Here is a 14,423-nt window from a genome sequence, read left to right on the forward strand (position 1 = left end):
ATCTGAAAGCTGCCTTTCGTGGTAGTTGCTGATATGATAATGGAAGCTATTAAAATAAAGCAGAATATCAAGTTTAGTCTCAGTAACTCTTCCTAATAGTTGCACTCACTCAGCCACAATGCATAGACAGTAAGAACACATTAAAATAGCTCAACTAGTAGGAATATATACCATGAGGGTTTTTGGCATTCCTAAATTGCCAATTAGTGCATTTAAGCCTTGGCTGTTATGTAAAGTTGGTTACTTTACAGGTTTGGGCTTTTAAAAACCAAATTGCTGCAAAGTTGTATTTAAAGCATTACCCACTACAAAGGCAAAAAATTGATAGAAACTGCCATATAAGCATGTGAACATGGAGTGTCCCAACATAAAACTTATAGCAGGCACAAAGATGATGCTGCAGATTTTATAAACAGCCCTAAACAGCTGAGGTTACATGCACATGAGTACCGCTACCTGTGTGGGGCAGATCACACCTCAGCAGTAAGCCAGACTGCTTGTCCCTGACAGTGAATGTATGTCATCTTTAAGCCAGAATCAGTATGCTGCAGTGGGAGAAACAGCCCTCCTTTGGGAAATTCATCAATAGCAATAACGGAAGTAGGTTTTTGCAGCATTATGACTTGCAACACTAAGATCGCTAACTCCAGAACTGAAATATCCACTAAACTAGAAACTAATTCCCTCTTAATCCAATTTCCCTACATGCTAGAATACCTTCCTCATTGCAAGTTATGTTCAAGATCATTTTATTTGTGATTGTACAAGAATTCAGACTGTTGGCTAATTCACTTAAATCTTCAAAAATTGCTTTCAAGTAGCCCACACACACACTTTGTTCAGTAGGTAATGAGCCAGTTTACTTATTTAGAATCTTATGGTGTAGAACTATTAATGTTTTGGATTTTAAGTCAATGCTGCATTCAGTAAGCCTGTAGAGAAAGTTATGTGCCATATATTAGGCAGACTGCTTGAGCCATCTGAATGTTCCAGGCAGCTTATAGCTATTGTTTGAGAGCCATCTGTCATCTTTGGATTTCACTCAAATCTTCTCTTACACATGCCATACTTTTTTTTTGGCCATACGTTTAAAAGAAGAAAGTACTTGCTGATGTGCCAAGCTGAAAAGTGTTAGAGACTGATCCTTAACTAATAGCCTGTGTGGAGAGCCATCTTGCATGAACTTTCCTTTGCCTAGACTTAGTAGATACCACTTTTAAAACAGAGCGCTATTGTTTTTGCTAGGCTTCTGACCTCAATTACTGCTGCCCCAGGGGAATTAGCTGCAGACCCAATCGACATTAATAACCTACGGCCTAATTACTATGAACATCCATGGTAGTGTTGAAGGGTTGCATACTATTTGTTCTCTAGAGGGAAAAGCTTTCCTGGTTATAAAGTCAAGAGGATGAGAGGTTGGCCAGGTCAGTTATAGAAGTCTGGAATCACTTAGCTTCTAAAAAAATTGGTAATATAAAAATTTGATCAGCAGTCCTTTGTTTGCTTGATTCTAGGTAGGTTGTGCCATGACCTTCAAATCTGAGGATGCAAGTGTCAGACTGAGTTCAGTATGAAATACTATGAAAGCTGGGGTAGTAAATAGGTGTAACATAGGTCAAAACTGGATTCCCCAGATTCTTTTCAGTGGCCTGTGAAATCTTTTTACTTACTGCACTTCTTGAAAAAATCCTTCTGGAGTATGGACCTTGGATATACTTTGGTCAAGAAATTTGGATCTTGACAGAAAGAAGACCACTCCTGCACTAAGCTGTCTATGGATGCTATTGTGTGCCCTGGAGGCTTCCATGATGTAGGTCTTTGCCTGTTGATTTAAGAGGGCCAGAACCTACCCTCTAACGTGCCAACTGTCATCATATATGGGACTCTCTCAATATTTGTATTTGCAGCTTATTGAGGGTGCAAAATTAGAAGTCCTCTGAACAAACTGATAGTCTCTTTTCACTCTCCATTTTGGACCCCAGGAGCGTGACACTGAAATGGCCAGTAAAATGCTGTGTGTGTACTTGGTATCAAATAAAGTAGAAAAGCTTACTCTCCTAGGTAGCGAAGTGTTGCATGTACAGTAAAGGTTAATGTAGTTACAGGAAAAGTGGAGGGATATACAGTTATTACATTTTTCTGTTTCACAAGAACTGCTGGAGTTTATATGGTAGATAGGCATAGAAGGGCCTAACAGGTTTGAAAAGGTGTGCATGAACAATCTGATTCATGATATACTGGACATGTCTTGAAGCAGGTATAGCTCCTTTAGTATTTATTGATGGTGCCTGCTTACTAGCAGGGCTCCATTTTGCCTTTTGAGTAAGCAGTGTTAGCATTTAAACACGATCACTCTTCCAGCAGGTCTTATGCTCTGACAGCTTATTTATTAGGCATGTGTGAGAGAGAGTGGAAGTGGGAGAGGACCTTCTTTTATCAGAAGTGGGAGAGATAATTAGCTAGGGGTGGAGGGAAAATGACATCTGGATCAACTGCTTTTCTAAAGAGCCCACTCCTTGTGATATACAATGTTCCCTACTCAGGGAATGGTCACAGGCTAGCCTCTGACTTCAGGGTCAGCTTGTAATAAACAGCCTGCATTTGCTTGTTATAAACTCAATCAGTAAGTTTATCCCCTTACAAAGGAACCTTTGAAGCCACATGGTTGGATGATGTACTAAAATTCATCAATGCTGGAACAAAACTAATGACAACATACAACCAGTTACCCAGACAAAGCCCAACAGCTTTTCCCATTTGGAACTGAGTTAAAAACAATAGGGTTAACATGAAAGAGTTTTAAAAGTATTGTTGGAGCCTGAGAAAAATCCTATTTAACATATCAGGTTGTTTGGACACTTTTCCATGGAGACTGTTAGGTTCATAACGTGTCTGCTAAGTTTTAGATTTAGATTAGGCTTTATAACAGCCAAATTATAGTACTCGGGAGGGGGAACTTACTAGTAGATTTAACACTGTAAAGTAAGGTAAATTAGTGAAAGAATTCTTTCATCAACCAAGCTACTGCCTCGGGGGGGAGGGGGGCGGTACAGCAATAGACAAATCCCTTCTGTTGCTGTAATAAGCAGACATTCTGAAGTGCTACAGCAGTGCCCCTGTAGATCTTGTAGTGCAGACATGCGTAAAATCAGAAAAGCCATCCTCTGGAAAAATGCATCTCCCCAGCCCCATGAAAATATACATTTTTAAGCCTACAGACAACTGATATATTGAGTTGTTCATTAATTTGTATGCCCTTGCAGAAAGAAATTTATTTTCCAACAGGTGTAGTAAGATGCTTTTAATTTCTAAATAATCGCCCTATGATTCATGTACTGGACCCTTAAACTTTAATGAAGAAGCTTGCCATCATCATGAAAGTAGCCACAGCGTTGAAAATTGATCCATAGCAAACTGCAACCATTTACACCACCAAGAGTATGAGAGAATAAATAACATTTTGTAGCCCATTAAGATGACAGATTAGCAGACTGCGTCCAGGACAGATCTATCAGCTCTGCTTTATACCACGCCTGGGCTTTTCCAGTTGTCCTTATGTAATACTGTGGTCTCATGTGAATAAATGCTCACTGGGGTCAAAGAAAAATATTACTTTTCTTAGTTCACTTATAGCAGTATTAGAACCCAGGTCTCCAGATGTTAGCAATACACTTATCCCATACTTCATAGAAGTTCACGACTTCTGTAAAGTTCAACAACATTTCTGAGTCTGGCTAGGCAAACTGGGGCTGTGAACAAAACATTCAAACCCATGTCCCTCATTAGTGTAATGCAAAGTACACTTACACACTTATTTACTGCTCTAAACAGGTCACCCTGGCGAGCACAGACCCCTCCAAAATGTGGATGGGGCTTTTGAGCCTCTTAACTAGCACGGGAAGGTTATTTTAAAACTGAGTCTGTTCTAGAACAATTTTTCAATCACACAACAGTTCTTCCACATTTTCAAAACCAACTCTTCCACTTACTTTGGTGTTGCACCATTCCGTGATGCATTCCCAACAGAAGAGGTGGCCACAGGGAGTGGCTGTTGCATGCCTACGTTCTTCTAAGCACAACGTGCATCGGGAACTGCGTATAACACATTTGTCTTCTGTCTGATTTCTGATTGAATAATAATATAGTTGTATTAACATGCAGACAGACAGACGATGTTAAAAAAAAATACTGAGAATGTATGAAAACAGCCCCACTTATGCCAAAGAGTTCTGTGTGTTCCCATCATTAACAACATTTCAGAAGTGTCAGTGATACTGACAGAGAATGACATATGAGGAACAAAGCCTGAGATGTGCAAGACAACCTGGACCATAATTTACGCTATGCTGTTAATGAATGGGACACGTTACAGAGGAATAGAAGCACTGATGTCAAGGCAATGTTTTTCTTCATTTGAATGTGAAGTTATTTGATAATCTGCCATTTCATAGACTGAGTTGTCTGCTAAAATTGAAGCTTGAGAGAAGTGACAGGTGTACAATTTTGAAAGCACCATTTAATAAATTAAAATATAACAGCACTCAAAATAGTCCAGGCATTATGCAGGGAAGTGAGGTTGGAGAAGAAAAAAGGATGGCTGCACAGGATGCCAGTAGTTGCCCAACATGAGTGCAGGGCTTGACCCTATTGGTCTTGTGGAAAGATCCGTGAGGTGGAAGTGATGATACAGTACAGGCAGTACTGTAGTTTCCTGCATAGCAAGTATGCCTCAATCCTGCCCTGAAATGCCCACCTTTGGTGGGAGGTGAGTAGATCACTCATTGTAGCCCATTTAATCCCTGGTGTCAGCTGAGATTTTTATCAAAGTGGACAATTAAAATCAATTGTGTGTTGGGGTGGTGGTGATTATGGGTACATTTACCCTGTGTTTTAAAACCTGCAGCAGCGAGTCTGACTGACTCTACAGCCTTGGGCTTGTGCAGCAGCACTAACAACTGCTACACAGACATTCAAGCTTGGGCTAGAATTCAGGATCTGGAGCTTAAGGGCGTGGTACTTCTGAGCTGCTTCTATATGACTGTGTTAGTATTGTAGCCTAAGTAAGTCTATACCGTGCAGCTCAGATATTCCACAATGGCCGTGTCTACATGTGCACCAAACTTCGAAATGGCCACGCAAATGGCCATTTCGAAGTTTACTAATGAAGCGCTGAAATGCATATTCAGCGCTTCATTAGCATGCGGGCGGCAGCGGCACTTCGAAATTGACGCGGCTTGCCGCCGCCGCGCGTCTCGTCCAGACGGGGCTCCTTTTTGAAAGGACCCCGCCTACTTCGAAGTCCCGGGACTTCGAAGTAGGCGGGGTCCTTTCGAAAAGGAGCCCCGTCTGGACGAGACGTGCGGCGGCGGCAAGCCGCAGCAATTTCGAAGTGCCGCTGCCGCCCGCATGCTAATGAAGCGCTGAATATGCATTTCAGCGCTTCATTAGTAAACTTCGAAATGGCCATTTGCGTGGCCATTTCGAAGTTTGGTGCACGTTTAGATGTAGCCAGTGGGTTTTAAAATTCAGTGTAGGCATATCCTCCAATACATTTTGCCATTAGGAGGACTGGGACCAACTAATGGTTTTATTTGTTTTCCTCTGAACTAAAAATCTTGAAATGTTGTAGTGTGCAAGCAAACATGACAAAGACTATCTAGCCCAGTGGTGTCCTGGTTGATGACTAGGCTGTGAGATTCGATCATGTACACATAAGAGATTATAAAAATGATAAGAAAAACTTCATTTGGTGTCCAACACCAGAGTCAGGTGAATGTTAGTGGTTGAAGACACAAAAGAAAGCAGTAATAAAATGATTAAGTATATCTGACATTATGAAGTAGAGTAGTAAGATAAGTGTATTCGTACCTGATTATTGCAATTGAACACACATTCTCATTAGTGATAGATACAGCGCAATTACATAGCATCTGAAGAAATCCCTTCAGACACTATAGTATGCATGTTACCTTGGTAGTTAGCTGTGATTAAAGTCCCGCCACAGAATTTACCATTAGTTATAGTTAAAAATTCCCATGCAATTATTCCTGCTGTCACCCACTTCTCAGCAAGTTAGGAACATCATACTTTGGATATGAGAGGTTGCGGTGCAGTTTCCACTCCAGCCTGGCCCTCTGTCTTTGTTGGAAGCTGTAGATCTGAACGCCAACTGTCAGTACAAGGTGCAGCAGTGAAACAATCCCAAGAAGCTTGTAACTTGATCGAACACTCTGGTCATCTCCAGGCAATCCTGGAACACGAAGCTGCATTGTTCAGACAAGAAAATAAATGCTAAATTACCATCCAAAAGGTTGCGTTTTCTTCAGTCTCACCCTGGGTCTCCTCGTACCCCGTGTTCACCATTTCCTCCCCTAACTTTCTTAACGGTAACATTTTTACATTACATTATACCACTAGCTCAAAGAAGGAAGGTAAAAATAAGACTTAATAAATACTGGATACTAGAAGGAACCTCAGGAAGTGAAGTCCAGTCCTCTACACTAATGGCAGGGCCAAACACCATTTAGACCACTTCTGACAGGTGTTTATCTAACCCGCTCCTAAAAAATCTTCAGTGATGGAGATTTCACACCCTCCCCAAGCAATTTATTCCCGTGCTTAACCTCCCCGACAGTTAGGAAGTTTTTCCTAATGTCCATCCTAAATCTACCATGCTCCATTTGTGTCCTGTCCTCACAGGTTAAGAATAACTTTTCTCTCTCCTTCTTGTACCACCTTTTAGGTACATGAAAGCTGTTATCACATCTTGTCTTCTCTGTTCCAGACTAAAACTGGCTGTGTCTGCACTTCCATTCCTCTTTTGAAAGATGTAGGCAAATGAGGGAAACTGAAAATGCAAATGAGGTGCAGATTTGCATATCTGGCACCTCATTTGCATATTCTGATTTCCAAAGAGCTTCTTTTGAAGGAAGAAAACCAGTGTAGACACGGCTCTTTCGAAAGTAAACCCCATCTTCGAAAGAATCCTTCTTCACATAAAAAAAGGGAAGGATTCTTATGTGAAGAAGAATTCTTTCGAAGATGGGGTTTACTTTTGAAAGAGCAGTGTCTACGCTGGTTTTCTTCCTTCAAAAGCAGATCTTTAGAAATTACAATATGCAAACAAGGCACCTGATATGCAAATCACCTCATTTGCATACCACCTTCAAAAGAGGAGTGCAAGTGCAGACACAGCAACCCAATTCTTTCACTCTTCCCTGATAGGTCATGTTTTTTAGACTTTTAATCATTTTTGTTGCTCTTCTCCAATTTGTCCACCTCTTTCCAGAAATGTGACATCCAGAACCGAATACTTCCAGTTGAAGTCTAGTCATTGCAGAGCAGAAGAATTACTTCTTGGCTATGGTTACACTGACCTGAACTGCCAGCAGCAGTATGCAAACAGGCAGTCTCAAATACAAATGGTTGCTCATTTCCATATTCACTCACCAGTAGCCGCTGCCACCAGCACAAAAAACATGGTTCTTCTGGCAAAACCTCCCCTTTGTCAGCGGCTTCTTATGCCTTATTTTTTCCAGGCATAAGAGGCTGTTGACAAAGGTGAGGTTTTACCAGCAGAACCACATTTACATAGTTTTTTTTTTTGTGCTGGTGGCTGCGTCTGCCAGTAAGTAAATATGAAAATCAGCAGCCCTTTGTATTTGATACCACCCATTTGCATGCTGCTGCTGGCCGTTCGGGTCACTGTAATCACAGCCCTTGTGTCTTATTTACAGTATTACTTTTAATACATTCCAGAATGATATTTGCTTATTTTGCAACAGTGTCACACTGTTGACTCATGTTTAGCCTGTAGTCCACCTGAACCCCTAGATCTCTTTCAACAAAATTTTTTTCCTACAGAGTATGGATGTAATTATTGATACAAAATCAGGTTAATTTTTAAAATTATATTGTTTTGTTAACGCTTGGTGGGCTGGCACAGGGCAGCCAGGGCAAGGGGGATCTCTGAGGCTGCAGTCCTGTTGCGCAGGCATGGCAGGTGCTGCTATAGCCCCACTAAGCCATCCTGCCATAGCCCTGGCCCCCCAGTGGCCCTCCCAACACTGCTCTGGGGCTGCTGTGGCCTGGTATATCTGACAAATCTGGCTAACTCGTTACTTTAGAAAGAGAGGCTGCTGAACTCTCTTTTATGTTCAAATTTGACACATTAACACATGGTTTGAACCAGGATGCGAATTTTCTGGGTCATTATAGGGGCTCTTTTGCAAACTTGGCTTAATCTAATTCTTGACTCCGCCCCTCCCCCCACCCCTTTATTCTCTGATTTGCTCACCTTGATAATTTTTTGCCTGATTTGTCAACCTTGATTACTATTTTTTGGTTCTCTATGCCTTAAATATTGAGTCTGTTCTGGTATGGCTATGGTCTGAAGAAACGGGTCTGTCCCACGAAAGCTCACCTAATAAATTATTTTGTTAGTCTTTAAAATGCTACTTGACTGCTTTTTTGTTTTGGTAGTAAGAATTACAATAAGCCTAATGGTGACTGGGTAACCAGCTAACCTTTTGCATCTGTACCAGACATTAATTTCTTATTTTGTATATGTGCAACTGATTGTTCCTTCCTCAGTGGAGTACTTTTGCATTTGTTCTTACTGAATTTCATCCTATTTACTTCAGATAATTTTGAATTATAATCCTATCCTCCAGAGTACTTACAACTCCTCTCAGGCTTGTATCAAGGTTGCAGATGATAAGCACAATCTCTATGCTATTATCTAAAAGTCACTGAAGACCATACATATTCAGATTTCCCATCTAATACAGTCATATCAACTAATTATCAATGTTTCCACACAGATTATCAGTGAATGCATGTGCTCTAAATATAGTTTTGGCTAGATTTACTTGTTTTCTAGCATTGTATTAGGACCTGAACCATCTCCAATTAATCTAGATTTGTTAGCAATGACTAGTAAAAGGAAGTGGGAGGGGAGAAACATGACTCTCTCTCTCTCTCTCTCTCTCTCTCATGAATTATTGAAAACTCTCTAAAATTATTAATAACTGCCTAATTTCAAGATTAGTAGAGGCCAAATTCTACATCCATTTTACATAAAGCCAACATACATTACTTTAAGAAGAGCATCTTCAACCAGCAAATTCTTTAACATACATACATAAGATATTCCAGTGATTCTTTTAGAGATGTGATAGAAGAGGCCATTTATATAAAATATTGCCAGATGCAGCCTATGGAGCAGGGGGATGAGTTGCTTGAGGACATACACAGTTTGTAAAAGGCTCTTCTTCTGCTGTTCTGTCAGTCTGTGAACTTGTGTCTGAACCCAGCTTCGTACCAAAGTCCTGCCACGCAAACCATTGTTCTGCAAACTGCTAGATCCTTCTGCTTCTGTTTGCAGCTCATGTTCCAGATGGAGTAATCCTTTGTCCAACAAATAAGGCACGACAGTATGAAGGGAAATCAGTGCAGCTCGTTGAATCACTGAAGGGATTCTCTTTTTCGAAGAATCAACTTGGATAACATTAACATATTCTTCACCAAGAGTTTGATAACCTGAAAGATAACATGCACAGAGAAGATGGTGTTCTTATTTAAATTGTTGACATACCTTGTTAAACAGATGCCATCTTTAGGAGTCCCAGCGTAGCTAATTTCCAGTGCTGAATGGTGCGATCATTGTAGTTAAACTGTATTATCTTTTATGGGTCCAATCCTGTAGTTACTCAAATACGACTTATTACCACAAAGCACATTTTCTCCATGGCATGCATCCTGTTCTCAGAAAACATTCTGCCAGTAGTGTTGGTTGCAGCAAGATGGTAAAGGTTGGGTAGTTGTATATGAATTTTAAAGAAATTATCTAAAACAAGCCAAATACTGCATATTTATTTACATTTAACATGGAGACATGTATAAAAATAGAACTCTTAAGACCTCCGTTAATTATATTTACAGTAATTTATAGTATCAGATCCATTACATATTTGTAAGTAGATAATTAACTCAGCAAAAAATACAAAGAAAAATCAGAGTCCCTTTTCCTTTTTCTTCACACCAAAACCAAAGCCTCCAACCTTCCCTCCCACTCCCAATACCATATTAAATACATAGTTAAAATGTATCAAGACTACCTGACAAAGTTGTGAGGCTGAAGTATGCTACATCTGAAAGAAGTTCAATCTCTTTTCTCCATTCCAACCATTTCTTAGCACCTAAAAGGCAAGATTAACTATGTTGTTTTTAAAATAAGTTTTGCTTGGGTTTAAAGTGCTCCCCAGCCATGATTACTGTGTAAACTTTATAGCACTGTGTATCAGAAAGACTGCTCCAATTTCATTTTCCAGACTAGGAGAAATGGCAAGAGGTGAAGAAGGGATGAGACAGTGTTGTCAAGTCACGTGATTTTACCAAGAGTTTTACACTACTTGGTATCCTACTTACACTTTCAACTTTTGAAAGCCCTATAGTTGGTAAGAATTTCAGCTCTCTTTTAAAAATAAGTTTTAAATCCCACAGTTGCAGAGAGGTGCTGGATAAGACGAATCCTAAAGTCTCAAAAAAAAAAAAAATCCAATTACAAATGGCCAAGCTTATCATTCTAAGGAACTGCATGATCTTTAAGCCAATTACATTATTTTGGGGGAAGCCTGACTCGTGAACTGTTGACTTCTTAGAAACACTTCGACAAGGAAGAATAGTAACAAAGAGGAAGCCTTGCTAGTCTATACACTATCAAAACAAAAAGCAGTCAAGTAGCACTTTAAAGACTAGCAAAATGGTTTATTAGGTGAGCTTTCGTGGGACAGACCCACTTCTTCAGACCATAGCCAAACCAGAACAGACTCAATATTTAAGGCACAGAGAACCAAAAACAGTGAGCAAGGAGAACAAATCAGAAAAAGATAATCAAGGTGAGCAAATCAGAGTGTGGAGGGGGGAAGGTCAAGAATTAGACTGAGCCAAGTATGCAGACACGCCCCTATAGTGACTCAGAAAGCTCCCACCATGATTTAAACCATGTGTTAATGTGCCAAATTTGGCATATTAACACATGGTTTAAATCATGGTGGGAACTTTCTGAGTCACTATAGGGACTTGTCTGCATACTTGGCTCAGTCTAATTCTTGACCTTCCCCCCACCCCTCCACTCTCTGATTTGCTCACCTTGATTATCTTTTTCTGATTTGTTCTCCTTGCTCACTGTTTTTGGTTCTCTGTGCCTTAAATATTGAGTCTGTTCTGGTCTGGCTATGGTCTGAAGAAGTGGGTCTGTCCCACGAAAGCTCACCTAATAAACCATTTTGCTAGTCTTTAAAGTGCTACTTGACTACTTTTTGTTTTGATAAGGGAGTTTATTTAGTGTTGTGCTGGGCAGTAGCAGAGGAATACGATGTTTGCCACTTAAATAAGCAAAATTCCACTTGCCAGGAATATTTTATGTACCCACAAGGAAAGCTCTCAACAGCCACTTTCAGAGGCTATTGCAGTAAGGGGAGCCAGGGACTAGAGGGGGCTGTCTAGGCATCACATTTCGAAGGGGGACAATAAACTAACATTAGACAGAGACACAGCCCAGAGACCGTGCTGTGCACAGGGACCAGGCCCCTGCACTCAACCCCCCACACAAGCCCCCCGCCCGCACCTCTCCTCGCCCACGCAAGCCCCTCTCTACCCCTCCCCCAGTCCACGAGAGCCCCCCCGCCACTCCCCCTTTACCTCTTCAGCCACCCCCGTCCCAGCCCCTTACCCGCCAGCCCATGCAACGCTGCCCCCGCCGCGCTCCGTAGCCCGCTCCGGTACAGCTCATCCTTCTGCCCGCAGCGCACCAAATGCGCCGGCCCTGCGGCAGCCAGCGCCATCACGGAAGTGAGGACGAAGGGCGAAAGGGAGGAAACACGTCCTCTCTCGGCCACCGTCCGCTGCACGTAGTGTCACAAATAAAATGTAGACCAGTGGTAACAGAGCCAGGTTGCCGTGATATGCTGGCTTCACCCAGGCGCAGCGTTTGTGCGTCATCCCTCCTCCAAGATGGGAGGGGCCAAGAGTAGCTGTGGGGCTCTCGTGACCAGTACCCGCGCTCCGTACCATCATCCCTTGCGGTTGCCACACGTGTCTGAGTCTGCCCCTTGCAGTTAGAGCGCCTGCGACTGTTGCCATAGTGATGGCCCTTGGCAGGGTTCAGGATGGGCCCATGGTAAGGAGGCAGCGATGCCTAATGGATGGAGCACTGGACTGGGACTTAGGAGACCTGGCGTCTGTTCGCTCTCTGCCACTGGCTTGCTGGGTGGCCTTGGGCAAATCCCTTGCCCTTCCCTTGATGCTGTTCCTCTTGCTGTAACATGCGGCTACTGCTGCTGACCTCCTGCAAAGCATTTACAGAGCAAGTCAGAGAAAGTGCCCTGGAAGAGCTAGCTATTATTGCCCATAACGCAGGGTGTCTGGAGCTGTTCTGTGAGGGCAGTTGTGATGTAGCAGAATCCCAATGAAGTGTTCAAAAACCATGGGTTACTCTGCCTCCAGCAAGATTTGTTTAAATAATAACATGTTGAGCTCCTTTTCCTTGCCTTCCAGTTCCTGAGCTTCTAGTAGTAGGTGCTTTCACTAGGTTTTCAAGATTTTCTCAACAACCACAAGGAAGGCTGTGAATTTGACATGGAAGTCTTTAGTAAACTTCAGGACAGAGGTATGGGGGAAATGATACATCACAGGAGTTTGGGGTGTCAGAGACTGAGCCAACCCCACACACCTTGCAGTGACTCGCCTTTCAAGGTTTTTCAGCCTGGGCCACATGGTTGCAACTCTACTCAGGTTTGGTGTCTGCTACTATGTCTCAATCTACAGAAGGTGGGTGGGCCAAATCTGAGTGATGCTGCAACCACTCGTCCAAGTTACAACAGCTGGGTTACCTCTACACTTAGAGAAAACTTCGAAATAGCCATGCTAATGGCCATATTGAAGAATATAGTAATGAGGGGCTGAAATGTGTATTCAGCATCTCATTAGCATGCCACTAACCACGGCACTTCAAAATTGCTGCTTTTCGCTGCCGCACAGGTTGTCCAGACGGGGACCCCGCCAGCTTCGAAATCCCCTTATTCCTATCTGCTGAATAAGGGGATTTTGAATTTGGCAGGGTCCTTTTGAAAAGGACCCCCGTCTGGACAAGCTGCACAGGAGCAAAAAGTGGCAATTTCAAAGTGCCATGGCTGGCGGCATGCTAATGAGGCACTGAATATGCATTTCAGCACCTCATTAGTGTTCTTAGAAATGTCCATTAGCATGGCTATTTCAAAGTTTTCTCTAAGTGTAGACATGGCCCTGGAGGTGAGAGCCAGGCCCAGTCCTGAGGAACAGGAACTATTGATGAATGGCACATGTAAGGTGGGCTTGTATGGATTTTATTTAAATTTATGATTACTGTCCATGTCTTCCGTGTCCAAACTGGAGCGTAGCCCACGAAGGGTAGATGCTTTCTTTCTTTAAAAATCTCACCTAATCTCATGATTCCAGGAGCTAGGACTTTAATTATTATGACCACAGAATTCACAGTGTTACAGAATTCACACGTGCAAGCCTCTTACCCTGGAAACTGGCTGAGACCTCAAACCACAATTAGAAATTCTCTTATATAGGTGTTGGCAGTTGGCTTAACAGTAGTGCAGTTTTCCAGCACCACACAGTGTAGAGTGAGCTTGCAGAACATACATGTATACTGTGCATTGCTCCATGCCAAGGTGTTGGAACAACCAAATGTAGATCCAGGGAAGTGTACACACAAACATGCTCTTGTAACATTCATAAATAATATATTTTTTCTGTTGTATGGATGAATAGTTTCCTGAGCCCAAATTTCACTCCTTTGTGTATGATCTTCATGTCTCTCTTTGTTTTGTAAGGAGTAATTTTGCATGAATTTCAATAATTCATTTAATTTCAATGCATTTCAGTAATTCACTTTATTAAGTGTATTTTAAGTATCACTCATTCAAACTGTTGTGACTTGATAGCCCTGCATTCACCCTAGGAAATACTGCACATCTTCAGAATAGAAGTCAGAGCAGTGCTGACTGTTAGCTTCTCACATTCACAAAGGCTTGATTTGGTGACAATTTTAAAGAAGAAAAAAATAAAAATAACCTGGGAGCTCGTTGCCTGAAGCTGGTTACTTCAGCTGGCAGCTAAAGGGTCCATCAGAAGAGCACATTTCAAAACTCAGTTCACATGGATTCTTCTTCCACCCCGTCTAGTGCTACTCCACTCAACATTACTGCATTAAACGTGCAAGCAGGCAGAAGAAATGTAAAAGGATCCTGATCTCTAAAGTGCTGATGTACAGTGCTTCAGAGTATGGTTCTGTGGTTTCACTTTACAAGATTAATTCCTATGTGGCCTACAGGGATCCAGCCCTTGCAGAATTCAGTGTTTCTGTCTAACCA

General features: G+C 41.9%; 1 protein-coding gene across 3 annotated transcripts in view; it reads right to left on the minus strand.

The window, feature by feature from the left end:
* The window catches only part of PEX10 (peroxisomal biogenesis factor 10), a 25,711-nt gene extending 13,742 nt beyond the window's left edge, over positions 1–11,969 (minus strand). The window contains exons 1-6 of one of the 3 annotated variants that reach the window (XM_075018062.1): positions 11,735–11,968; positions 10,119–10,199; positions 9,143–9,540; positions 6,088–6,263; positions 3,990–4,125; positions 3,250–3,590 (exon numbers count right to left, since the gene is read on the minus strand). In XM_075018062.1, coding sequence (XP_074874163.1) covers positions 3,588–3,590; positions 3,990–4,125; positions 6,088–6,263; positions 9,143–9,540; positions 10,119–10,199; positions 11,735–11,846 — 906 coding nt within the window. In that variant the 5' untranslated portion in view covers positions 11,847–11,968 and the 3' untranslated portion in view covers positions 3,250–3,587. Of the gene's footprint in view, positions 1–3,249; positions 3,591–3,989; positions 4,126–6,087; positions 6,264–9,142; positions 9,541–10,118; positions 10,200–11,734 lie in introns of those variants that run through there. The other 2 variants (XM_075018061.1, XM_075018060.1) reach the window with 2 other exon arrangements.
* Positions 11,970–14,423: the final 2,454 nt, after the last annotated feature.

The sequence above is a fragment of the Carettochelys insculpta genome, chromosome 23 (assembly GCF_033958435.1).
Source record: "Carettochelys insculpta isolate YL-2023 chromosome 23, ASM3395843v1, whole genome shotgun sequence".
Taxonomy (NCBI): Eukaryota; Metazoa; Chordata; order Testudines; family Carettochelyidae; genus Carettochelys; species Carettochelys insculpta.